Source organism: Schistocerca serialis, chromosome 7 (genome assembly GCF_023864345.2).
Source record: "Schistocerca serialis cubense isolate TAMUIC-IGC-003099 chromosome 7, iqSchSeri2.2, whole genome shotgun sequence".
NCBI lineage: Eukaryota > Metazoa > Arthropoda > Insecta > Orthoptera > Acrididae > Schistocerca > Schistocerca serialis.
In genome coordinates this window covers 298,477,817-298,503,625 of record NC_064644.1, presented here as the reverse complement: position 1 = coordinate 298,503,625, position 25,809 = coordinate 298,477,817, and the positions used below count along the sequence as shown (strand labels likewise).

The window sequence follows — 25,809 nt, the reverse complement described above, 5'->3', positions numbered from 1 at the left end:
GCTGACAAAAGTGGGTAAATGCTAACATTTCTACATCTACATTCATACTCTACCCCTGTGAAGTGTACAGCAGAGGATATTTCCTAAGTCACCATGTGTTACAGTTTCTAGTCATTCCTATCATATGTGGAGCATGCAAAGAAGCATTGATTAAATAGCTTTGTGCATTGCGTAACTAGACTAAACTTGTTTTCCCAATCCTTATGGGGCTGATACATACAGAACTGAAGTATATCTCTCAATTCTTTACTAAATATCTGTTCTACAAATTTTATAATTAAGTTTTCATGGGATAATTTATGTCTGTCAGAGAATCTGCCAATACAGTCTTTTCCCTCCCTATAAACAATTCCATGACATTCTCCTTGAACCCAACAACATCACATGAACAATATTCTAAAATGGGAAGTGCAAGTGACTTAAGCAGTCTCCTTTGTAGACGACAGCATGCCAGCATCCTGCCAATTAACTCAGGTATGCTCTCTGCCTTACCTATGACTAAGCATGTCTGAAGATCCCGTTTCATATCTCTACAAACTGTTATCCCATAGTATTTGTATCAAGCTGACAGAGCCTACTTGTGAATAATTATAACTGTAGTAATGTGATGCCACTTTTTTTTAAATGTGTAACTTTACATTCATGTACATTTAAAATAAGTCACCAATCTTTGCACCATTTTGGAATCGTGTCAAAATATGACTGAATATTTCTGCAACTTTTTTCATACAGTACTACATTACAGATATCTACATCATCTGCAAAAACTCACATTACTGTTAACATCACCAGGTAGATTAGTAACACACACAATGAACAACAAGTGCCTCAACACACTTTCTTGTAGCTTGCCTGGAATTATTGCTGTCAGTGTCCCTCCATCCAAAATAACAGTTTGCATTCACCCTACCAAGAAATCCCACCATCATAATTTTGTTAATACAAGTTCTCAAGAATCTTTTTCTTTTTTTTCTATTTGACAATTTTTTTCCAACTAGGTTACTCTTAAGATGACTTAACTTTAAATAAACAAGCTTCCTTGTACCAAATGGTAATTTTTAGGTTCAGAGTATTTAAAACACGCCTTCATTCCCTAACAACCAAAGTTTACTGCAGCTGGTTATAAAAAGGGAGTTATGTGTCAATAGTGACTACAGAAAATATAATTTTTTACAGTGGAATTTTAGTGAATGTTTCAGCTAAATATTTTGCAACAGGCAAAATTCAAAACTATATTGAAATAATGAATAATATCAACTGAAAATGTGTACCTTCCGAGAAGCAAGATATTCCATTCCTTTAGCTACCTGGAATGCCCAACACAGTAGGTCACAGGTACATATTGGACGAACATTGCCTTTGTAATCTCCTCTGTAATTGGATCTCCATTCTGGTTGTATGCTGTTGTTGCTCATCACATAATCATCTTCACCTAAAGTGCAGCAGTAGAGCAATGAGTCACATGTAGCGTGTCACTATGGTAGCAAGTAATTTAAGTACCTCATATTATTGATACCGTATTGACAAATACTAAATACAATTAAGTCATGTAAACTAAATTTCCAAGAAATCTTACGTATGATTGTAACTAAATTTAACAACCTCAAAGTAAATGTCATCCATCAATTGTCAAGAAAATGGTTGTGGGTGCTATTAAAAAAATTGTTAGCTCTCTACCCCCCCCTCTCCCTCCCCAACTACCAATGCTATGGAAAGACTGAGAATAAGGAGCTTGTGAGGAGTGGGGTGGAGGAGGGGAATGAGGAAATAGCATGCGAGACTTCAACTCCTGCATGATTAGGCATGCTCGACATTGCTTCTCATCCACTCACGAAATCCTGATGTGGTGCACTAGTAAGATGATGTGGCTTATATGGGACCCCATATAGAGCTCAGCTGCCATCTTGATACATTCGATCATAACTATCATCAGTTGTAATTTCAATACTATGAAAGGAAGCTAGAAAAATGTGTAACTGATTACATCTGATAAAAGTTGCATTGGGCATAGCATGCAGGTTCTACCTGGGACTTTAGTTTGGCCGTCAACAAACTGATATGGCTGAACGTTTGAAGATTTTGTGTTAGTATGTTATGGCAAGTAATATAACTGTCAATATTGACAGGTTTGTTGTAGCTTGTAAATGTCAATGAGCCACAGGTCCATGTTGCTGACACTTATAAACATGTATATCCACACGCTGTAATGGACGTAATTCAATTTACTTCTGCACACAAATGGTGAAGCCTCAGAGGATATCTCTTCACTTTCAGTTTTACTTTCCGTAGTAATTTGTAACGTGAATGGTTCAAAATGATGGTCAAAAAACTAAGACCTGGACCTTCCAGAGTGTGTGTGTGTGTGTGTGTGTGTGTGTGTGTGTGTGTGTGTGTGTGTGTTGGGGGGGGATAGAAAGAATACCAATTTTCGAGAAAAGAATGTCTGCGAGAGAGGAGATCAGACCAAAAGAACTGGGACTCTGAGAATGTGGATAGTAGTGATTAATGCATGAAAGTACAGCTTACAGATGCATCTCGTGGCAATGCAGAATTGAAGATACGGTCAGTAATAAACAAATCTTGTCACACTTGGGCTACCAAACCTCAAGTCATGCAGCATTATTGATTCAAAAGACAGACATTAGCGTACTCACGCTAAAGGTAACAAGTCAATAGATTTATTTAGGCTCACAGGTGAATTACTTCAACATACAGGTGACAAAACAAACAACAATGGAACAATATTTCCATGAAACATAAAAATAACTGGTCTACAGTTCATTACTAAATTTCTCCAAAGCAGTGGTGGTGGTGGTTATTGGGATGTTTAAGGGGGACTAAACAGCGAAGGTCATCAGTCCCCCATTCCAAAAACAGGCGAGACATAAATTCACAAAGCAGGTAAAACCCCAAGGGGAAGGAGACACCCCCCAGGCCCTAAAAGAACACAAATGCGGCAACGAACACAACAGACACGAAGAGTACAGAGGAACACCAAACAAAAGGAAACAGAAGAAAAGAAGATGACCGGAGACCGGTTGACTGACCACGAGAACAAAAAAAAACAGGAAAGAGTCAACCATCTGACGACACACCAAAACAGCAACAAATATTGAGAGACGCGAGGACAAAAGATACAGAAAGGGAAAGGTGCAGCACCTCCCTAAATGGAACCATAAAAAGGACTACCACGGATAAAATTTAAAACGTCATCAGCCATGGAGGCATCGTCACATAAAACCAAAGGCAAAGTGCCTGGGAGATTAAAAGACTGCCGGAGGGTGCGCAGTCGGGGACACTCCAACAAAATGTGGGCGACCGTCAGCCGGGACCCACACCGACACAGGGGGGGGGGATCCTCCTGACGCAAAAGATGGCCGTGCGTCAGGTAGGTATGGCCAATGCGGAGCCGACACAGGATGACAGAGTCCCTGTGAGAAGCCCGCAGGGAGGACCGCCACACATCGGTCGTCTCCGTAACAGCCCGCAGTTTATTTGGGGATGTCAGGCCACGCCACTCAGCAGCCCACATCCCAAGCACCTGACGGCGCAACACCAACTGCTGATCTCGAGCTGGGAGGCCGATCTCCAAAGCTGGGGCGTCGATCGCCCCTTTGGCCAGCCTGTCGACACGTTCATTCCCGGGATGCCAACGTGACCTGGCGTCCAAACAAAGACCACCGAACGACCAGAGCGGGTAATGGCGGAAACAGACTCCCGAATAGAGGATACCACAGAAGAAGAGGGATAGCAGCGGTCGATGGCCTGGAGGCTGCTCAGAAAGTCACTGCAGATGACGATGAACGTACCTGAGCAGGAACGCATATGCTCAAGAGCGCACAATATGGCCACCAGCTCTGCAGTAAAAATACTGCAGCCAGCCGGCAAGGAACGCTGTTCAACATGGGCAGCGTGAGCAAAAGCGTAGGCAGTGTGACCATCAACCAGGGAACCATCAGTGAAGACAGTCTCACAGCCCGAAAATGAGGCGAGGAGCGCAAGAAAACGGCAACTGAGGGCCACAGGTGGAACCGAGTCCTTGGGTCCCTGTGCCAAGTCCAGACGGACGGACGGCTGGGGCAAACACCAGGGAGGCGTAGATGCATGGACCCGGAAGGGAGGCAGAAGAGGGAATGATCCCAGTTCCGACAGCAGGGACTGGACGCGGACAGCTATGGAAAGCCCAGACCAAGGTCGCCGTTCGGGCAGATGGAGGACCATAGCAGGGAAAAGCAGGCGACGATTGGGATGGCCCGGTGAGCAATGCACGTGGACAGCATAGTCGGCGAGCAGTCTATGGCGGCGAATCTGCAGCGGGGGAACCCCGGCCTCCACCAGTAGACTATCCACGGAGCTCGTACGAAAAGTGCCAGTTGCAAGCCGAACCCCACAGTGGTGTATGGGGTCTAACAACTTCAACACTGAGGGTGATGCAGACCCATAGGCCAGGCTCCCATAATCAAGCCTGGACTGCACAAGGGCTCTGCATAATCGCAAGCAGAAAATGAACTGTTTGACAATGAGTGCAAAGAATGTTTTCTGTAAATCTGTACCAACTAAAAACTTATCTGATCTTTACGTTGACATGATGATTGGAAAATTGAAGTGTCTTAAGCACTGTAGATGCTTCTTAAATAAAGTTAAAATTACTTGCTCAGACATGTCACAACTCATGATAAAAATTACAAATGAACTATGCAAGCAGTCCTTACATAGACACTGATACTGATGTCTGCAACAAGACCTACTTCTCTGTCTAAAGCAAAATATATCTTTACATATTGATATCTGGTATGTTACTTATGCATTGCCTCTCAGCATTTCTTTGACACTGTGCATCAGGAACTTTTTTTTTCTTTTTTTAGTAACCAATTGTAGCTCAATTTATGAATAGTCCTCTTACTATTGATTCTTCCTCTTTGAGTACTTTTCCACACCCTCACCCCCCCCCCCCTCACCCCCCCCCCCTCACACACCCCCCCTCACCCCCCCCCTCACACCCCCCCCTCACCCCCCCTCCCCCCCCCTCACCCCCCCTCCCCCCCTCACCCCCCCTCCCCCCCTCACCCCCTCACCCCCACTCCCCCCCTCACCCCCGCCTCACCCACCCCTCTCACCCCCCCCCCTCACCCCCCCCCCCCTCTCTCTCTCTCTCTCTCAGCAACTAAACGTTGTCCCAAACTATGGTCCAGAAGGCACATCAGGTTCAGTATTTTATAATGATAATGCAAATTCACAGAAAATGTTTTTACAATTACTGTTCGTAATAAACTTACCAGCTGGAAGCATGGACACATGATCAGCTTCACTGCCACTGCTGTTTGAAGATGGTACCATAGCACCTGCTGCTCGATAATCGACAGCTATGTCCCCTCCAGAGAGACTGTTTGTGAAGGAAAGTGCTGCATACTTCACCCTGGGGAAATTATGTTGTTTACAACTACATGCATTTGGAAGTCGATAAATTTATTGCAAGGTTGGAGTATTTTCGAAGTGGCTGAAACATCAGTCACTGCTCCTCATGAGCAGCTGTGAAACACCATCTTTTGCAACTAGAACGGCACTCATGGGGGAATATAATAGTAAAAATAATAATTTTTGCCGAAAATGAATTATTCATAAGGAAGGGAAACTTGAGTTTAGTGTATCATTCAACAGAAAAGTTGCTTCTGATGCACAATTTTTTGTGTCATTCAATATTATTGCTGTAAGATAAAGATAATTACCACCACTGGTAATTACCACCACTGGTAATTACCACCACTGGTAATTACCACCACTGGTAATTACCACCACTGGTAATTACCACCACTGGTAATTACCACCACTGGTAATTACCACCACTGGTAATTACCACCACTGGTAATTACCACCACTGGTAATTACCACCACTGGTAATTACCACCACTGGTAATTACCACCACTGGTAATTACCACCACTGGTAATTACCACCACTGGTAATTACCACCACTGGTAATTACCACCACTGGTAATTACCACCACTGGTAATTACCACCACTGGTAATTAAAACTGATGGCACAACAGTGAACAAAGGTAAACTTTTTTAATTAATGAAAGACTGCTCCCATTTGCTAATAAAGATCATTTGACATTCTTCATCGCAGTTTGATTTTCAGATCCTGTCAAAAATTGCATGAATGTGAAGGCCAAAACCAGTCATGAACTTCAATAAAGAATATGTCAGCAACTGGAGTGATGTTTCATTAACTGAGTGTACAGTTGCAGAGCAGCACTCTCTGGACATGGAGTAACTACCGATTTTTCACATAATATGCTACTACACAATTTGATTAAAAAATAAGGATTAAAGAAATACAGCTCATAACCAAAAGAAGAAAAATAAAGATTTCGCTTTAGGGCACAAAAAACAACTGAGATCATAAACGCCCATGTCGTAACCTTAAATTACTAATAAGAAAATGAAGTTAATAGTGGCTACACACTAAGCCTAATTGACAAAAGACAAGAGCTAAATATAAAGATTTCCCCATGGAGAAAAGTCAACAAAAATGCTGTAGACACACTGGAGGACCCTAACCAAGGATTAAATATCCTTTACCATAATGCTAGGATGGAGAAAAAATAATAAACAAGCGGCAGCCTGCGCATCATTTCCTAAAACGGCTGATAAATCATATAGCACTCACAAACGTGAATATAAGCAGTTTAAAAAAGAAAATTGGGTCAGGAAATTGCAAACCGTCACAGATGGATGACAATGATCACAAAGTGATAGGGGATCACCACTTAAAAAATGGCAATGGCTAAAAGGACAGTACGTAATAGGCAATCTAGCAGGAAGTAACGCATAGGACATTAGGGACTGGGAACCGGGTGGAATAGTCAGGTAACCCATGTGAGAGGACCGAGAAAGTTTCCTAACAAGCATGGACTCCAGGAATTTTGTAGTTTCAGCGAAAGGAAGAGACACAGGCCCAAGGTGTAAAGGTGGGGGAAGAAACTCACTGTGCCCCAGAAATTCATACAAATGGTTTTGTCAGTGGAAAATCGAAACACATTTTTGATGCGCCATGAGTGAAGACGATTGAGACATCGCTGAAGATGCCACTCGAGGTGACAAGTATGTGGGGAACAGCAACAGATCGCAAAGTCGTCGATAAGAAGGGAGCTCGAGATGCCTGGCAGGAGACAGTCCATAATAGCATTAATGGTGATAAAGAGGATGATGCTCAGGACGGAGCCTCGAGGCATCTGATTCTCCTGGATACATACATCCATGAAGGCTGAACCCCCATGAACCTTGAAGACTGTCTTTCAAAAATTCCTGAAGAAAATAGGGCAGGCAACCCCTGTAGCCCCACAAGTACAGAGTGTGGAGGACACCAGTTCACCAGCAGGTGTCACAGTCTTTCTCCACATCAAGAAACACAGTCACAGTCTGGTATTTCGGCAGAAAACAATTCGTGAAATTGGTTGACAAAGTGATGAGATGGTCAACTGCAGAACAGTGTGCATGAAATCTATGTTGTGTAATGGTTAAGATTGTGAGACTCGAGCCACCATAGCACCTGGTCACAAATCATATGTTCCATCACCCTGCAACACAGCTGGTGAGAGAAATGGGGTGCCAGCTAGAAGGAAGATGTTTTCCTTATTAGGCTTAGGTACAGGTATGATGTGGCTTCATGCCGATGCCTGGGGAACATGGCACCTGCTCAAATGTGGCTGTACATACAAAGGATAAAATACTTGCCCACAAGAGAAAGGTGTTTCAACATCTGAATGTGAACTTCATCCGACCCTGGAGTGGAAAACTGGGAGGAAGCGACAGATGGTCAAGCGTGCTCATACTAAAGGCAGCACTGTAGCAGACAAGTCATAGAGGAGAAGGATATCACCCGAGCCGCCTCCACTCATTTCCAAGGGAGGAAGGCGGGGTGATAGTGGGTGCAGCTCCAAATCTCCACAAAGTAGTGGCCCAAAGTGTTGGAGGTCGCTGTAGGGTTCACAATGACATCATCTAACATGGTCAGGCCACAAATCAAGGAATTAACTTTGGTCCACAACAGCTGATAGAGGTTGCCCCCACATAACGGAAGAAGGAGTGAAACTGTTAAAAGAACTAGTAAAGGATATCCAGCCAGCATTTTTATTATCCCGAAGAATGTAGCCACACAGTGCATGCAGCTGTTTAGAATGGATACAGTGCACCAGTGTAGGATGACAGTTAAAATTGTAGAGAGCATGCCTCTGCAAGCAAATTGCACCGTGGGATGCCGCAGTCCCCCAGGGGACTGAGACATGGTGCAGTAAAGAAAAAATGCGAGGTATGGGATAACCGGTGGTACAAAGGACAATGTTTGTAAAATACGCTACCTTCTCTGAAGGTCATTGAGGAGGACTAAAGCCTCCAATCAGCCTTAGAAAGCTGCCAATTTGGATTACACTTAGCTGGCGTAGGAATCAGCAAACAGATAGTGTACGGGGAATAGTAGCTGAAGTACAGTCAGAAAAAATGGACCACGCGTGATGACAGTCCACCATCTCTGTGGAAATGATAGCACTGTCATCTAGCTGCACAACTGCAAAGGCTCTGCACAACTGCAAAGACTCTGCACAACTGCAAAGACTCTGCACAACTGCAAAGACTCTGCACAACTGCAAAGACTCTGCACAACTGCAAAGACTCTGCACAACTGCAAAGACTCTGCACAACTGCAAAGACTCTGCACAACTGCAAAGACTCTGCACAACTGCAAAGACTCTGCACAACTGCAAAGACTCTGCACAACTGCAAAGACTCTGCACAACTGCAAAGACTCTGCACAACTGCAAAGACTCTGCACAACTGCAAAGACTCTGCACAACTGCAAAGACTCTGCACAACTGCAAAGACTCTGCACAACTGCAAAGACTCTGCACAACTGCAAAGACTCTGCACAACTGCAAAGACTCTGCACAACTGCAAAGACTCTGCACAACTGCAAAGACTCTGCACAACTGCAAAGACTCTGCACAACTGCAAAGACTCTGCACAACTGCAAAGACTCTGCACAACTGCAAAGACTCTGCACAACTGCAAAGACTCTGCACAACTGCAAAGACTCTGCACAACTGCAAAGACTCTGCACAACTGCAAAGACTCTGCACAACTGCAAAGACTCTGCACAACTGCAAAGACTCTGCACAACTGCAAAGACTCTGCACAACTGCAAAGACTCTGCACAACTGCAAAGACTCTGCACAACTGCAAAGACTCTGCACAACTGCAAAGACTCTGCACAACTGCAAAGACTCTGCACAACTGCAAAGACTCTGCACAACTGCAAAGACTCTGCACAACTGCAAAGACTCTGCACAACTGCAAAGACTCTGCACAACTGCAAAGACTCTGCACAACTGCAAAGACTCTGCACAACTGCAAAGACTCTGCACAACTGCAAAGACTCTGCACAACTGCAAAGACTCTGCACAACTGCAAAGACTCTGCACAACTGCAAAGACTCTGCACAACTGCAAAGACTCTGCACAACTGCAAAGACTCTGCACAACTGCAAAGACTCTGCACAACTGCAAAGACTCTGCACAACTGCAAAGACTCTGCACAACTGCAAAGACTCTGCACAACTGCAAAGACTCTGCACAACTGCAAAGACTCTGCACAACTGCAAAGACTCTGCACAACTGCAAAGACTCTGCACAACTGCAAAGACTCTGCACAACTGCAAAGACTCTGCACAACTGCAAAGACTCTGCACAACTGCAAAGACTCTGCACAACTGCAAAGACTCTGCACAACTGCAAAGACTCTGCACAACTGCAAAGACTCTGCACAACTGCAAAGACTCTGCACAACTGCAAAGACTCTGCACAACTGCAAAGACTCTGCACAACTGCAAAGACTCTGCACAACTGCAAAGACTCTGCACAACTGCAAAGACTCTGCACAACTGCAAAGACTCTGCACAACTGCAAAGACTCTGCACAACTGCAAAGACTCTGCACAACTGCAAAGACTCTGCACAACTGCAAAGACTCTGCACAACTGCAAAGACTCTGCACAACTGCAAAGACTCTGCACAACTGCAAAGACTCTGCACAACTGCAAAGACTCTGCACAACTGCAAAGACTCTGCACAACTGCAAAGACTCTGCACAACTGCAAAGACTCTGCACAACTGCAAAGACTCTGCACAACTGCAAAGACTCTGCACAACTGCAAAGACTCTGCACAACTGCAAAGACTCTGCACAACTGCAAAGACTCTGCACAACTGCAAAGACTCTGCACAACTGCAAAGACTCTGCACAACTGCAAAGACTCTGCACAACTGCAAAGACTCTGCACAACTGCAAAGACTCTGCACAACTGCAAAGACTCTGCACAACTGCAAAGACTCTGCACAACTGCAAAGACTCTGCACAACTGCAAAGACTCTGCACAACTGCAAAGACTCTGCACAACTGCAAAGACTCTGCACAACTGCAAAGACTCTGCACAACTGCAAAGACTCTGCACAACTGCAAAGACTCTGCACAACTGCAAAGACTCTGCACAACTGCAAAGACTCTGCACAACTGCAAAGACTCTGCACAACTGCAAAGACTCTGCACAACTGCAAAGACTCTGCACAACTGCAAAGACTCTGCACAACTGCAAAGACTCTGCACAACTGCAAAGACTCTGCACAACTGCAAAGACTCTGCACAACTGCAAAGACTCTGCACAACTGCAAAGACTCTGCACAACTGCAAAGACTCTGCACAACTGCAAAGACTCTGCACAACTGCAAAGACTCTGCACAACTGCAAAGACTCTGCACAACTGCAAAGACTCTGCACAACTGCAAAGACTCTGCACAACTGCAAAGACTCTGCACAACTGCAAAGACTCTGCACAACTGCAAAGACTCTGCACAACTGCAAAGACTCTGCACAACTGCAAAGACTCTGCACAACTGCAAAGACTCTGCACAACTGCAAAGACTCTGCACAACTGCAAAGACTCTGCACAACTGCAAAGACTCTGCACAACTGCAAAGACTCTGCACAACTGCAAAGACTCTGCACAACTGCAAAGACTCTGCACAACTGCAAAGACTCTGCACAACTGCAAAGACTCTGCACAACTGCAAAGACTCTGCACAACTGCAAAGACTCTGCACAACTGCAAAGACTCTGCACAACTGCAAAGACTCTGCACAACTGCAAAGACTCTGCACAACTGCAAAGACTCTGCACAACTGCAAAGACTCTGCACAACTGCAAAGACTCTGCACAACTGCAAAGACTCTGCACAACTGCAAAGACTCTGCACAACTGCAAAGACTCTGCACAACTGCAAAGACTCTGCACAACTGCAAAGACTCTGCACAACTGCAAAGACTCTGCACAACTGCAAAGACTCTGCACAACTGCAAAGACTCTGCACAACTGCAAAGACTCTGCACAACTGCAAAGACTCTGCACAACTGCAAAGACTCTGCACAACTGCAAAGACTCTGCACAACTGCAAAGACTCTGCACAACTGCAAAGACTCTGCACAACTGCAAAGACTCTGCACAACTGCAAAGACTCTGCACAACTGCAAAGACTCTGCACAACTGCAAAGACTCTGCACAACTGCAAAGACTCTGCACAACTGCAAAGACTCTGCACAACTGCAAAGACTCTGCACAACTGCAAAGACTCTGCACAACTGCAAAGACTCTGCACAACTGCAAAGACTCTGCACAACTGCAAAGACTCTGCACAACTGCAAAGACTCTGCACAACTGCAAAGACTCTGCACAACTGCAAAGACTCTGCACAACTGCAAAGACTCTGCACAACTGCAAAGACTCTGCACAACTGCAAAGACTCTGCACAACTGCAAAGACTCTGCACAACTGCAAAGACTCTGCACAACTGCAAAGACTCTGCACAACTGCAAAGACTCTGCACAACTGCAAAGACTCTGCACAACTGCAAAGACTCTGCACAACTGCAAAGACTCTGCACAACTGCAAAGACTCTGCACAACTGCAAAGACTCTGCACAACTGCAAAGACTCTGCACAACTGCAAAGACTCTGCACAACTGCAAAGACTCTGCACAACTGCAAAGACTCTGCACAACTGCAAAGACTCTGCACAACTGCAAAGACTCTGCACAACTGCAAAGACTCTGCACAACTGCAAAGACTCTGCACAACTGCAAAGACTCTGCACAACTGCAAAGACTCTGCACAACTGCAAAGACTCTGCACAACTGCAAAGACTCTGCACAACTGCAAAGACTCTGCACAACTGCAAAGACTCTGCACAACTGCAAAGACTCTGCACAACTGCAAAGACTCTGCACAACTGCAAAGACTCTGCACAACTGCAAAGACTCTGCACAACTGCAAAGACTCTGCACAACTGCAAAGACTCTGCACAACTGCAAAGACTCTGCACAACTGCAAAGACTCTGCACAACTGCAAAGACTCTGCACAACTGCAAAGACTCTGCACAACTGCAAAGACTCTGCACAACTGCAAAGACTCTGCACAACTGCAAAGACTCTGCACAACTGCAAAGACTCTGCACAACTGCAAAGACTCTGCACAACTGCAAAGACTCTGCACAACTGCAAAGACTCTGCACAACTGCAAAGACTCTGCACAACTGCAAAGACTCTGCACAACTGCAAAGACTCTGCACAACTGCAAAGACTCTGCACAACTGCAAAGACTCTGCACAACTGCAAAGACTCTGCACAACTGCAAAGACTCTGCACAACTGCAAAGACTCTGCACAACTGCAAAGACTCTGCACAACTGCAAAGACTCTGCACAACTGCAAAGACTCTGCACAACTGCAAAGACTCTGCACAACTGCAAAGACTCTGCACAACTGCAAAGACTCTGCACAACTGCAAAGACTCTGCACAACTGCAAAGACTCTGCACAACTGCAAAGACTCTGCACAACTGCAAAGACTCTGCACAACTGCAAAGACTCTGCACAACTGCAAAGACTCTGCACAACTGCAAAGACTCTGCACAACTGCAAAGACTCTGCACAACTGCAAAGACTCTGCACAACTGCAAAGACTCTGCACAACTGCAAAGACTCTGCACAACTGCAAAGACTCTGCACAACTGCAAAGACTCTGCACAACTGCAAAGACTCTGCACAACTGCAAAGACTCTGCACAACTGCAAAGACTCTGCACAACTGCAAAGACTCTGCACAACTGCAAAGACTCTGCACAACTGCAAAGACTCTGCACAACTGCAAAGACTCTGCACAACTGCAAAGACTCTGCACAACTGCAAAGACTCTGCACAACTGCAAAGACTCTGCACAACTGCAAAGACTCTGCACAACTGCAAAGACTCTGCACAACTGCAAAGACTCTGCACAACTGCAAAGACTCTGCACAACTGCAAAGACTCTGCACAACTGCAAAGACTCTGCACAACTGCAAAGACTCTGCACAACTGCAAAGACTCTGCACAACTGCAAAGACTCTGCACAACTGCAAAGACTCTGCACAACTGCAAAGACTCTGCACAACTGCAAAGACTCTGCACAACTGCAAAGACTCTGCACAACTGCAAAGACTCTGCACAACTGCAAAGACTCTGCACAACTGCAAAGACTCTGCACAACTGCAAAGACTCTGCACAACTGCAAAGACTCTGCACAACTGCAAAGACTCTGCACAACTGCAAAGACTCTGCACAACTGCAAAGACTCTGCACAACTGCAAAGACTCTGCACAACTGCAAAGACTCTGCACAACTGCAAAGACTCTGCACAACTGCAAAGACTCTGCACAACTGCAAAGACTCTGCACAACTGCAAAGACTCTGCACAACTGCAAAGACTCTGCACAACTGCAAAGACTCTGCACAACTGCAAAGACTCTGCACAACTGCAAAGACTCTGCACAACTGCAAAGACTCTGCACAACTGCAAAGACTCTGCACAACTGCAAAGACTCTGCACAACTGCAAAGACTCTGCACAACTGCAAAGACTCTGCACAACTGCAAAGACTCTGCACAACTGCAAAGACTCTGCACAACTGCAAAGACTCTGCACAACTGCAAAGACTCTGCACAACTGCAAAGACTCTGCACAACTGCAAAGACTCTGCACAACTGCAAAGACTCTGCACAACTGCAAAGACTCTGCACAACTGCAAAGACTCTGCACAACTGCAAAGACTCTGCACAACTGCAAAGACTCTGCACAACTGCAAAGACTCTGCACAACTGCAAAGACTCTGCACAACTGCAAAGACTCTGCACAACTGCAAAGACTCTGCACAACTGCAAAGACTCTGCACAACTGCAAAGACTCTGCACAACTGCAAAGACTCTGCACAACTGCAAAGACTCTGCACAACTGCAAAGACTCTGCACAACTGCAAAGACTCTGCACAACTGCAAAGACTCTGCACAACTGCAAAGACTCTGCACAACTGCAAAGACTCTGCACAACTGCAAAGACTCTGCACAACTGCAAAGACTCTGCACAACTGCAAAGACTCTGCACAACTGCAAAGACTCTGCACAACTGCAAAGACTCTGCACAACTGCAAAGACTCTGCACAACTGCAAAGACTCTGCACAACTGCAAAGACTCTGCACAACTGCAAAGACTCTGCACAACTGCAAAGACTCTGCACAACTGCAAAGACTCTGCACAACTGCAAAGACTCTGCACAACTGCAAAGACTCTGCACAACTGCAAAGACTCTGCACAACTGCAAAGACTCTGCACAACTGCAAAGACTCTGCACAACTGCAAAGACTCTGCACAACTGCAAAGACTCTGCACAACTGCAAAGACTCTGCACAACTGCAAAGACTCTGCACAACTGCAAAGACTCTGCACAACTGCAAAGACTCTGCACAACTGCAAAGACTCTGCACAACTGCAAAGACTCTGCACAACTGCAAAGACTCTGCACAACTGCAAAGACTCTGCACAACTGCAAAGACTCTGCACAACTGCAAAGACTCTGCACAACTGCAAAGACTCTGCACAACTGCAAAGACTCTGCACAACTGCAAAGACTCTGCACAACTGCAAAGACTCTGCACAACTGCAAAGACTCTGCACAACTGCAAAGACTCTGCACAACTGCAAAGACTCTGCACAACTGCAAAGACTCTGCACAACTGCAAAGACTCTGCACAACTGCAAAGACTCTGCACAACTGCAAAGACTCTGCACAACTGCAAAGACTCTGCACAACTGCAAAGACTCTGCACAACTGCAAAGACTCTGCACAACTGCAAAGACTCTGCACAACTGCAAAGACTCTGCACAACTGCAAAGACTCTGCACAACTGCAAAGACTCTGCACAACTGCAAAGACTCTGCACAACTGCAAAGACTCTGCACAACTGCAAAGACTCTGCACAACTGCAAAGACTCTGCACAACTGCAAAGACTCTGCACAACTGCAAAGACTCTGCACAACTGCAAAGACTCTGCACAACTGCAAAGACTCTGCACAACTGCAAAGACTCTGCACAACTGCAAAGACTCTGCACAACTGCAAAGACTCTGCACAACTGCAAAGACTCTGCACAACTGCAAAGACTCTGCACAACTGCAAAGACTCTGCACAACTGCAAAGACTCTGCACAACTGCAAAGACTCTGCACAACTGCAAAGACTCTGCACAACTGCAAAGACTCTGCACAACTGCAAAGACTCTGCACAACTGCAAAGACTCTGCACAACTGCAAAGACTCTGCACAACTGCAAAGACTCTGCACAACTGCAAAGACTCTGCACAACTGCAAAGACTCTGCACAACTGCAAAGACTCTGCACAACTGCAAAGACTCTGCACAACTGCAAAGACTCTGCACAACTGCAAAGACTCTGCACAACTGCAAAGACTCTGCACAACTGCAAAGACTCTGCACAACTGCAAAGACTCTGCACAACTGCAAAGACTCTGCACAACTGCAAAGACTCTGCACAACTGCAAAGACTCTGCACAACTGCAAAGACTCTGCACAACTGCAAAGACTCTGCACAACTGCAAAGACTCTGCACAACTGCAAAGACTCTGCACAACTGCAAAGACTCTGCACAACTGCAAAGACTCTGCACAACTGCAAAGACTCTGCACAACTGCAAAGACTCTGCACAACTGCAAAGACTCTGCACAACTGCAAAGACTCTGCACAACTGCAAAGACTCTGCACAACTGCAAAGACTCTGCACAACTGCAAAGACTCTGCACAACTGCAAAGACTCTGCACAACTGCAAAGACTCTGCACAACTGCAAAGACTCTGCACAACTGCAAAGACTCTGCACAACTGCAAAGACTCTGCACAACTGCAAAGACTCTGCACAACTGCAAAGACTCTGCACAACTGCAAAGACTCTGCACAACTGCAAAGACTCTGCACAACTGCAAAGACTCTGCACAACTGCAAAGACTCTGCACAACTGCAAAGACTCTGCACAACTGCAAAGACTCTGCACAACTGCAAAGACTCTGCACAACTGCAAAGACTCTGCACAACTGCAAAGACTCTGCACAACTGCAAAGACTCTGCACAACTGCAAAGACTCTGCACAACTGCAAAGACTCTGCACAACTGCAAAGACTCTGCACAACTGCAAAGACTCTGCACAACTGCAAAGACTCTGCACAACTGCAAAGACTCTGCACAACTGCAAAGACTCTGCACAACTGCAAAGACTCTGCACAACTGCAAAGACTCTGCACAACTGCAAAGACTCTGCACAACTGCAAAGACTCTGCACAACTGCAAAGACTCTGCACAACTGCAAAGACTCTGCACAACTGCAAAGACTCTGCACAACTGCAAAGACTCTGCACAACTGCAAAGACTCTGCACAACTGCAAAGACTCTGCACAACTGCAAAGACTCTGCACAACTGCAAAGACTCTGCACAACTGCAAAGACTCTGCACAACTGCAAAGACTCTGCACAACTGCAAAGACTCTGCACAACTGCAAAGACTCTGCACAACTGCAAAGACTCGCACAACTGCAAAGACTCCGCACAACTGCAAAGACTCCGCACAACTGCAAAGACTCCGCACAACTGCAAAGACTCCGCACAACTGCAAAGACTCCGCACAACTGCAAAGACTCCGCACAACTGCAAAGACTCCGCACAACTGCAAAGACTCCGCACAACTGCAAAGACTCCGCACAACTGCAAAGACTCCGCACAACTGCAAAGACTCCGCACAACTGCAAAGACTCCGCACAACTGCAAAGACTCCGCACAACTGCAAAGACTCCGCACAACTGCAAAGACTCCGCACAACTGCAAAGACTCCGCACAACTGCAAAGACTCCGCACAACTGCAAAGACTCCGCACAACTGCAAAGACTCCGCACAACTGCAAAGACTCCGCACAACTGCAAAGACTCCGCACAACTGCAAAGACTCCGCACAACTGCAAAGACTCCGCACAACTGCAAAGACTCCGCACAACTGCAAAGACTCCGCACAACTGCAAAGACTCCGCACAACTGCAAAGACTCCGCACAACTGCAAAGACTCCGCACAACTGCAAAGACTCCGCACAACTGCAAAGACTCCGCACAACTGCAAAGACTCCGCACAACTGCAAAGACTCCGCACAACTGCAAAGACTCCGCACAACTGCAAAGACTCCGCACAACTGCAAAGACTCCGCACAACTGCAAAGACTCCGCACAACTGCAAAGACTCCGCACAACTGCAAAGACTCCGCACAACTGCAAAGACTCCGCACAACTGCAAAGACTCCGCACAACTGCAAAGACTCCGCACAACTGCAAAGACTCCGCACAACTGCAAAGACTCCGCACAACTGCAAAGACTCCGCACAACTGCAAAGACTCCGCACAACTGCAAAGACTCCGCACAACTGCAAAGACTCCGCACAACTGCAAAGACTCCGCACAACTGCAAAGACTCCGCACAACTGCAAAGACTCCGCACAACTGCAAAGACTCCGCACAACTGCAAAGACTCCGCACAACTGCAAAGACTCCGCACAACTGCAAAGACTCCGCACAACTGCAAAGACTCCGCACAACTGCAAAGACTCCGCACAACTGCAAAGACTCCGCACAACTGCAAAGACTCCGCACAACTGCAAAGACTCCGCACAACTGCAAAGACTCCGCACAACTGCAAAGACTCCGCACAACTGCAAAGACTCCGCACAACTGCAAAGACTCCGCACAACTGCAAAGACTCCGCACAACTGCAAAGACTCCGCACAACTGCAAAGACTCCGCACAACTGCAAAGACTCCGCACAACTGCAAAGACTCCGCACAACTGCAAAGACTCCGCACAACTGCAAAGACTCCGCACAACTGCAAAGACTCCGCACAACTGCAAAGACTCCGCACAACTGCAAAGACTCCGCACAACTGCAAAGACTCCGCACAACTGCAAAGACTCCGCACAACTGCAAAGACTCCGCACAACTGCAAAGACTCCGCACAACTGCAAAGACTCCGCACAACTGCAAAGACTCCGCACAACTGCAAAGACTCCGCACAACTGCAAAGACTCCGCACAACTGCAAAGACTCCGCAGCAACTGCAAAGACTCCGCGCAACTGCAAAGACTCCGCGCAACTGCAAAGACTCCGCGCAACTGCAAAGACTCCGCGCAACTGCAAAGACTCCGCGCAACTGCAAAGACTCCGCGCAACTGCAAAGACTCCGCGCAACTGCAAAGACTCCGCGCAACTGCAAAGACTCCGCGCAACTGCAAAGACTCCGCGCAACTGCAAAGACTCCGCGCAACTGCAAAGACTCCGCGCAACTGCAAAGACTCCGCGCAACTGCAAAGACTCCGCGCAACTGCAAAGACTCCGCCCAACTGCAAAGACTCCGCCCAACTGCAAAGACTCCGCCCAACTGCAAAGACTCCGCCCAACTGCAAAGACTCCGCCCAACTGCAAAGACTCCGCCCAACTGCAAAGACTCCGCCCAACTGCAAAGACTCCGCACAACTGCAAAGACTCCGCACAACTGCAAAGACTCCGCACAACTGCAAAGACTCCGCACAACTGCAAAGACTCCGCACAACTGCAAAGACTCCGCACAACTGCAAAGACTCCGCACAACTGCAAAGACTCCGCACAACTGCAAAGACTCCGCACAACTGCAAAGACTCCGCACAACTGCAAAGACTCCGCACAACTGCAAAGACTCCGCACAACTGCAAAGACTCCGCACAACTGCAAAGACTCCGCACAACTGCAAAGACTCCGCACAACTGCAAAGACTCCGCACAACTGCAAAGACTCCGCACAACTGCAAAGACTCCGCACAACTGCAAAGACTCCGCACAACTGCAAAGACTCCGCACAACTGCAAAGACTCCGCACAACTGCAAAGACTCCGCACAACTGCAAAGACTCCGCACAACTGCAAAGACTCCGCACAACTGCAAAGACTCCGCACAACTGCAAAGACTCCGCACAACTGCAAAGACTCCGCACAACTGCAAAGACTCCGCACAACTGCAAAGACTCCGCACAACTGCAAAGACTCCGCACAACTGCAAAGACTCCGCACAACTGCAAAGACTCCGCACAACTGCAAAGACTCCGCACAACTGCAAAGACTCCGCACAACTGCAAAGACTCCGCACAACTGCAAAGACTCCGCACAACTGCAAAGACTCCGCACAACTGCAAAGACTCCGCACAACTGCAAAGACTCCGCACAACTGCAAAGACTCCGCACAACTGCAAAGACTCCGCACAACTGCAAAGACTCCGCACAACTGCAAAGACTCCGCACAACTGCAAAGACTCCGCACAACTGCAAAGACTCCGCACAACTGCAAAGACTCCGCACAACTGCAAAGACTCCGCACAACTGCAAAGACTCCGCACAACTGCAAAGACTCCGCACAACTGCAAAGACTCCGCACAACTGCAAAGACTCCGCACAACTGCAAAGACTCCGCACAACTGCAAAGACTCCGCACAACTGCAAAGACTCCGCACAACTGCAAAGACTCCGCACAACTGCAAAGACTCCGCACAACTGCAAAGACTCCGCACAACTGCAAAGACTCCGCACAACTGCAAAGACTCCGCACAACTGCAAAGACTCCGCACAACTGCAAAGACTCCGCACAACTGCAAAGACTCCGCACAACTGCAAAGACTCCGCACAACTGCAAAGACTCCGCACAACTGCAAAGACTCCGCACAACTGCAAAGACTCCGCACAACTGCAAAGACTCCGCACAACTGCAAAGACTCCGCACAACTGCAAAGACTCCGCACAACTGCAAAGACTCCGCACAACTGCAAAGACTCCGCACAACTGCAAAGACTCCGCACAACTGCAAAGACTCCGCACAACTGCAAAGACTCCGCACAACTGCAAAGACTCCGCACAACTGCAAAGACTCCGCACAACTGCAAAGACTCCGCACAACTGCAAAGACTCCGCACAACTGCAAAGACTCCGCACAACTGCAAAGACTCCGCACAACTGCAAAGACTCCGCACAACTGCAAAGACTCCGCACAACTGCAAAGACTCCGCACAACTGCAAAGACTCCGCACAACTGCAAAGACTCCGCACAACTGCAAAGACTCCGCACAACTGCAAAGACTCCGCACAACTGCAAAGACTCCGCACAACTGCAAAGACTCCGCACAACTGCAAAGACTCCGCACAACTGCAAAGACTCCGCACAACTGCAAAGACTCCGCACAACTGCAAAGACTCTGCACAACTGCAAAGACTCAGCACAACTGCAAAGACTCAGCACAACTGCAAAGACTCAGCACAACTGCAAAGACTCAGCACAACTGCAAAGACTCAGCACAACTGCAAAGACTCAGCACAACTTTGGAATCCACCAAGAAGCTGAGTCATGATAAGGGATGTGGAAAAGTTATATTATCATTAAAAAATAAAAACTTCTGGGAGGGATGGGATACCCACTAAAGTGCTTCCAATAGAGTGTGGCATAATGGCACCTCCCCTAACTAAAATATTCAACCCGTCTTTTGAACAGGGATACTTTCCCGACATTTTGAAGCATGCTGAAGTCAGACACCTGTTCAAGAAAGGGCTATGGGAAGATGTGGGAAACTATTTCTATTTCCATTCTTCCAGTCCTGTTAAAAGTGTTAGAGAAAGTAGCTGCAAACCAAATCAAACAATTTATTGTAAAATATTTTAAGTAACTAATTTGGATTTCAACTGAGAAAAAACACTTTGGATGCAGTGAGTATTTATTGAAAAGATAGGCAAATAATTGGATCAGAGGAGTAAAGCTGCAGGTATCTTCTGTGATCTCAATAAAGCATTTGACTCCATGAACCATGACATGCTTATCTACAAATCAGACAAACACGGGATTAAAGACAATGCTCTAATTTGGCTATCATCATCCTTACACAACAAAAAAAAAAAAAAAATAATTAAGGGTAACTATCACCTCAGCTGCGGTGAACTATTATTGTAAATGGAGTACAGTATCACAAGGCGTGCCTCAAGCTCCGTTTTGGGGCCAATCCTGTTGAAGATGATAAAGCAGAAAAAATTCCAAACTCCATCATAAGGACACTAAATATATTACAAAACTGGTTACAGTTAAGTGGGTTGAAACTGAACATTGCAAAAACCAAGGCCAACGAGAAAGACAGGCCCCGGTGCGTGAACGTGACGTCACACTCGGCGTCTTGATTTGCTAGTGGAAGCAACGTGTGTGAAAGAGCATTGCTATTTGCCTCGTTTTTCGTACTACAAAAGTGGTGTTTAACTAAGTGCATCGACAGAATACGTGTGTATATGTGAATGTGTGATGGTGATGCATCCACAATTTGTTATGTTTGCGGTGTTGTGTGCGAAACATTGATAATTGTAAGCAATGTATGTTAACCTCAAATGCATCTTCGTTTACTACTTTAGAAGATTCTAACTGTCTGTGTGTGTTTATCCTGACGTGATTTTGAGATCTTACACCTGACTGTGACTTCGAGGTAACGTATTGAAATACGGTTTCATTTTATTTCTAGATCTGGAACTCTTGAAATGCCACGTCGATGTAGTGTGTTCGGCTGTCGGTCGAATTATGATTCCGAAACAGAGAGAACGACTACATTTTCTTTGCCATCTGACGAGAGTCGACGTGCACTGTGGCTTCGAAATATCCCAACAGACTTAACCAAACTAAAACGGCCAAATATTTGTGTAAAACACTTCGATGAATCATGTGTAATTCGAGTGGACATAATTATGGACAGAGGACAACTGAAAGAATTTCCCAGAATAATCCCAAAACTCACCGAAAATGCTGTGCCAACTATTTTTCCCAACACTCCCTCATACTGTTCTAAATCAACTACAAAAGTGAGACGTCTTGCTGATGTGGAAGACGATAATCTTAGAAAAGCTATTCAAGACAGTATTGAGTCAAACAACTTACACCTCCAACAAAATTCACTTTCGTGTCTCAATGATATTTCTGTATTTCTAGAAGGCCAGAAAATTTGCAGCAACAAGTGGTCTGTGATTAGAGATGATGAAAAATTGCATATCTGTCTTTTGGGATTAGACAGGGGAATACCTTGTGTTACTGCATTCATCACTGTTAATAGTGATTTGAGCTTTAGAGTAAATGTTAGTGATGGAATTCATTTTGCAATTAATGCATCCATCAATGATGTGAAGAAATTAACTTCCATAAACGTTTTAGAAAATGTAATGTCAATGGTTGAGAAAGGGGAAATTTTGCCTAGTGTTACAGATAAAATAAACTGTGCTGTCAATTGCTTGCAGACTATCCCAAATTATGATGAAAATGCACAGCTGAAATTTATTGTAGAACAACTCCATGTATCACAAATCTCAAAAAACAACAGACACTATGGCAACAACACCATGATAGTGGCATGCTGCTTGTATGTACATTCTGCCAGTGCATACAATGCCTTGAGGAAATGTGATTTAATGTTTTTACCCCACCCACGAACCCTGCAGAAAATAATTTGTAATTACCAGCTAGTCACTTCATCAGTTCAAACGAGTCCTTATTTAGAAAACAGGGTGAAATATTTAGAAAAACATGAGTTATTAGTGTCTCTGTTGTTAGATGAGATTTATGTGCAACCACAACTTTCATTTAAATCTGGCTCAATACATGGGAGTAGCTTTTTTCATCCTGAGACGTGTGCCAAAACAGCACAGGTTTTTATGGTCTCTTCCCTTTTGTCTAAATATGTTGATGTTGTAGCAATTATACCAGTAGCTAATATGACAAGTGAAGAGCTGAAATCTTTGATCAGTAATGTTCTGTGCATGGTGGAAAGAGTGGGCTTCAAAGTTGTTAGTCTGATAGCAGATAACAACAGTGTAAATAGGAAGGCATATGAACTGTTCACCCCCAGTAGAATTCTCCAACCCAGTATTGAACACCCTCTAGATCCTTCCAGGAAACTTTTTTTTATGTTTGACACTGTACACATTCTGAAATGTATCAGGAACAATTGGCAGACAAAGAGAAGTGTTAATAAAGTGTTACAGTTTCCTGACATGACGGATCATTCAGTAATATTGACAGCACAGTACAAGCATTTGGAGCTGGTATATGAGAAAGAAAGAAACTCTTTAGTCAAATATGGCCACACACTATCAGCTAGAGTACTGTATCCATCGTCTATTCAAAAACAAAATGTTAAATTAGCTTTGAAAATTTTCAATGATAATAACATAGTAGCTTTGAAACATGCAATAAAGGATATGCCTAATGTTACTGAGCACATAAATCAGACAGTGACTTTCCTTCAGGTGATTGTGAACTGGTGGAAGATTGTGAATGTTAGAAGTGTATTTGAAGGACAAAGATTCAATGATCCTTACAGAGAAGCCATCAGGAAGACAACAGACAATCAGGTGACATTTCTAAATAATATGTGTCATTGGCTAAAAGTTTGGAGAGTATCTGTACCAATAAGTGATGCTTTAACATCACAGACATTCCAGTCTTTAATATTAACAACTGAATCTTTTCTGCAGATAATTCCATACTTCTTTGAGAAATATGACATTGACTACATATTGCTAGGAATATTTCAAAGTGATGATTTAGAGGGCCACTTTGGGTGCTACCGACAGTTGAGTGGAGCAAATTACTACATTAGTTACATTCAAGTTTTAGAAAATGAAAGAAAATTAAGATTCAAAAATGATGTACTGTTTGCAGCTCAAAATGATAATGTGCACTTGAAACACATAATTCCTGCCCAACAACAGCTAGACTGTAATATTGACATTAGCATTTTTTCTGATATTATGGACATCACCTTCGGTATGGATGATGTTCCACCTAACATGTTACCTATTTTGACATACATAGGAGGTTATGCAGCTAGGAAAGCCCTTCAGAAATCTAAGTGTGACAAATGTACTGAATGGTTGCAGCTGAACAAAGAAGTTGAGGTAGATTCTTCTTACAACTTTGTGAAGGAACTGGACAGGGGTAAACTGACTTTGCCTGCAGAGACAGTAGTGATCACAGTTGGAATAGTGTGGCATACAGTCTCTCTACTTGTGAATGACTTTCTTCAGCAATTTATGTCGTGTGGTAAACAGATTTCCATTTCTCAGAAGATATGCATGTCAAAAGTTGTGAAAGCAGTGGATAATGCTGAATGTATGTGTTTGCTTCACAACACATTGTTAAGCAAACTGGAATATGTATCTCTCTGTGCCAACAGGATACTCATTAACAATTTTGAGAAAATGCATAATGATAAGGCAAGTAAGTCCAAAATAGATTCAAGGAAAGTGAAGCAGCTTAGGATTGACACATAAGTTTGAAGCCCTCTACACAGATACCATTTCTTTTTTTGTACTTCTTCATGTTATCAAGTTTTACAGATATCTCACTGTTCTTATTGTACAATTTTATTTCATTATGTAGCACACTATTTTTGATTTTTACTTTGTTTTTCCTGTGGAGGTGTAAATAGTGACCAGATGTGGTTCCATGTTTGTGAATGCAACTGTTGGTTGGGTACTGGTCAATATTTTTCTTTATGTATCTCACTGTTTGAAAATCGTATTCACATGGAACTGTCAGGATACCCAAGTTTTTAAACAGCACTCTCCAGTGAGCTCTCTAGTTACTGTTTAATATAATATGTATAACCCTTTGTTTTAGTTGCAAGTGTTTCTATATTCTGCCCATTTACCTCCCAGAAGGTTCAGTTTTGTGATGAAAATTTCCATATCATTGCTAGGAGAACGATGTATATATAATATGTTTAGGCTTTGGAACATATTTGTGTCCCATATGTTTATGGCTGATATTTCTATATGTTTTTCTCCACTTAATGAAATAATATCATTTTGGACTTCATACATAATGCCTTCCTTAACATACATGCATGACCCACCATCCCGCATAAAGGTTCTGCTATACTGAAATGCTAGATTATAAGAGTTTAAACCATTAAGACTTATGTAAGGTGTGCTACATCAATCTTCTGTGATGCAAACGAGTGAGTTGTCTATAGTCTGCAGTGCCACTTGTAGTTGCTGGACTTTATTTCCCATGGACAGAATATTTTGGTGGAGGATTAAGAAACCTTACCTTGAAGGTTTCTCTCTCTTTTTGTCCTTGACTAAAAATCCTTTGGATGTAGAGCAGGCATGATTTTCTGTTTCCACACAGTACTACAGAATGTTGCTTGTATTGACTTCTCATCCCTCAAAAGTGCTGTTGATGTTGTTACTGCTGCTAATGGTGATTCTGCAGCTTCTGATGATGTTGGTGAGGATGATGTTTTCAGTAACTTACAGATAAT

At 44.9% G+C, this 25,809-nt stretch overlaps 2 protein-coding genes across 4 annotated transcripts in view; both read right to left on the bottom strand.

Moving 5' to 3' along the window:
* The window catches only part of LOC126412521 (vascular endothelial growth factor receptor kdr-like), an 864,770-nt gene that overhangs the window by 600,457 nt on the left and 238,504 nt on the right, over positions 1-25,809 (bottom strand). The gene's annotated exons all lie outside the window — the stretch shown is intronic.
* The window catches only part of LOC126412522 (vascular endothelial growth factor receptor 3-like), a 224,798-nt gene that overhangs the window by 26,571 nt on the left and 172,418 nt on the right, over positions 1-25,809 (bottom strand). For all 3 annotated transcript variants that reach the window (XR_007575302.1, XM_050082159.1, XM_050082160.1), the window contains exons 19-20: positions 5,277-5,416; positions 1,272-1,432 (exon numbers count right to left, since the gene is read on the bottom strand). Coding sequence is in view for 2 of the 3 variants with exons in the window: in XM_050082159.1 (XP_049938116.1) it covers positions 1,272-1,432; positions 5,277-5,416 (301 nt within the window). In the remaining variant the exon portion in view is untranslated. The remainder of the gene's footprint in view (positions 1-1,271; positions 1,433-5,276; positions 5,417-25,809) is intronic.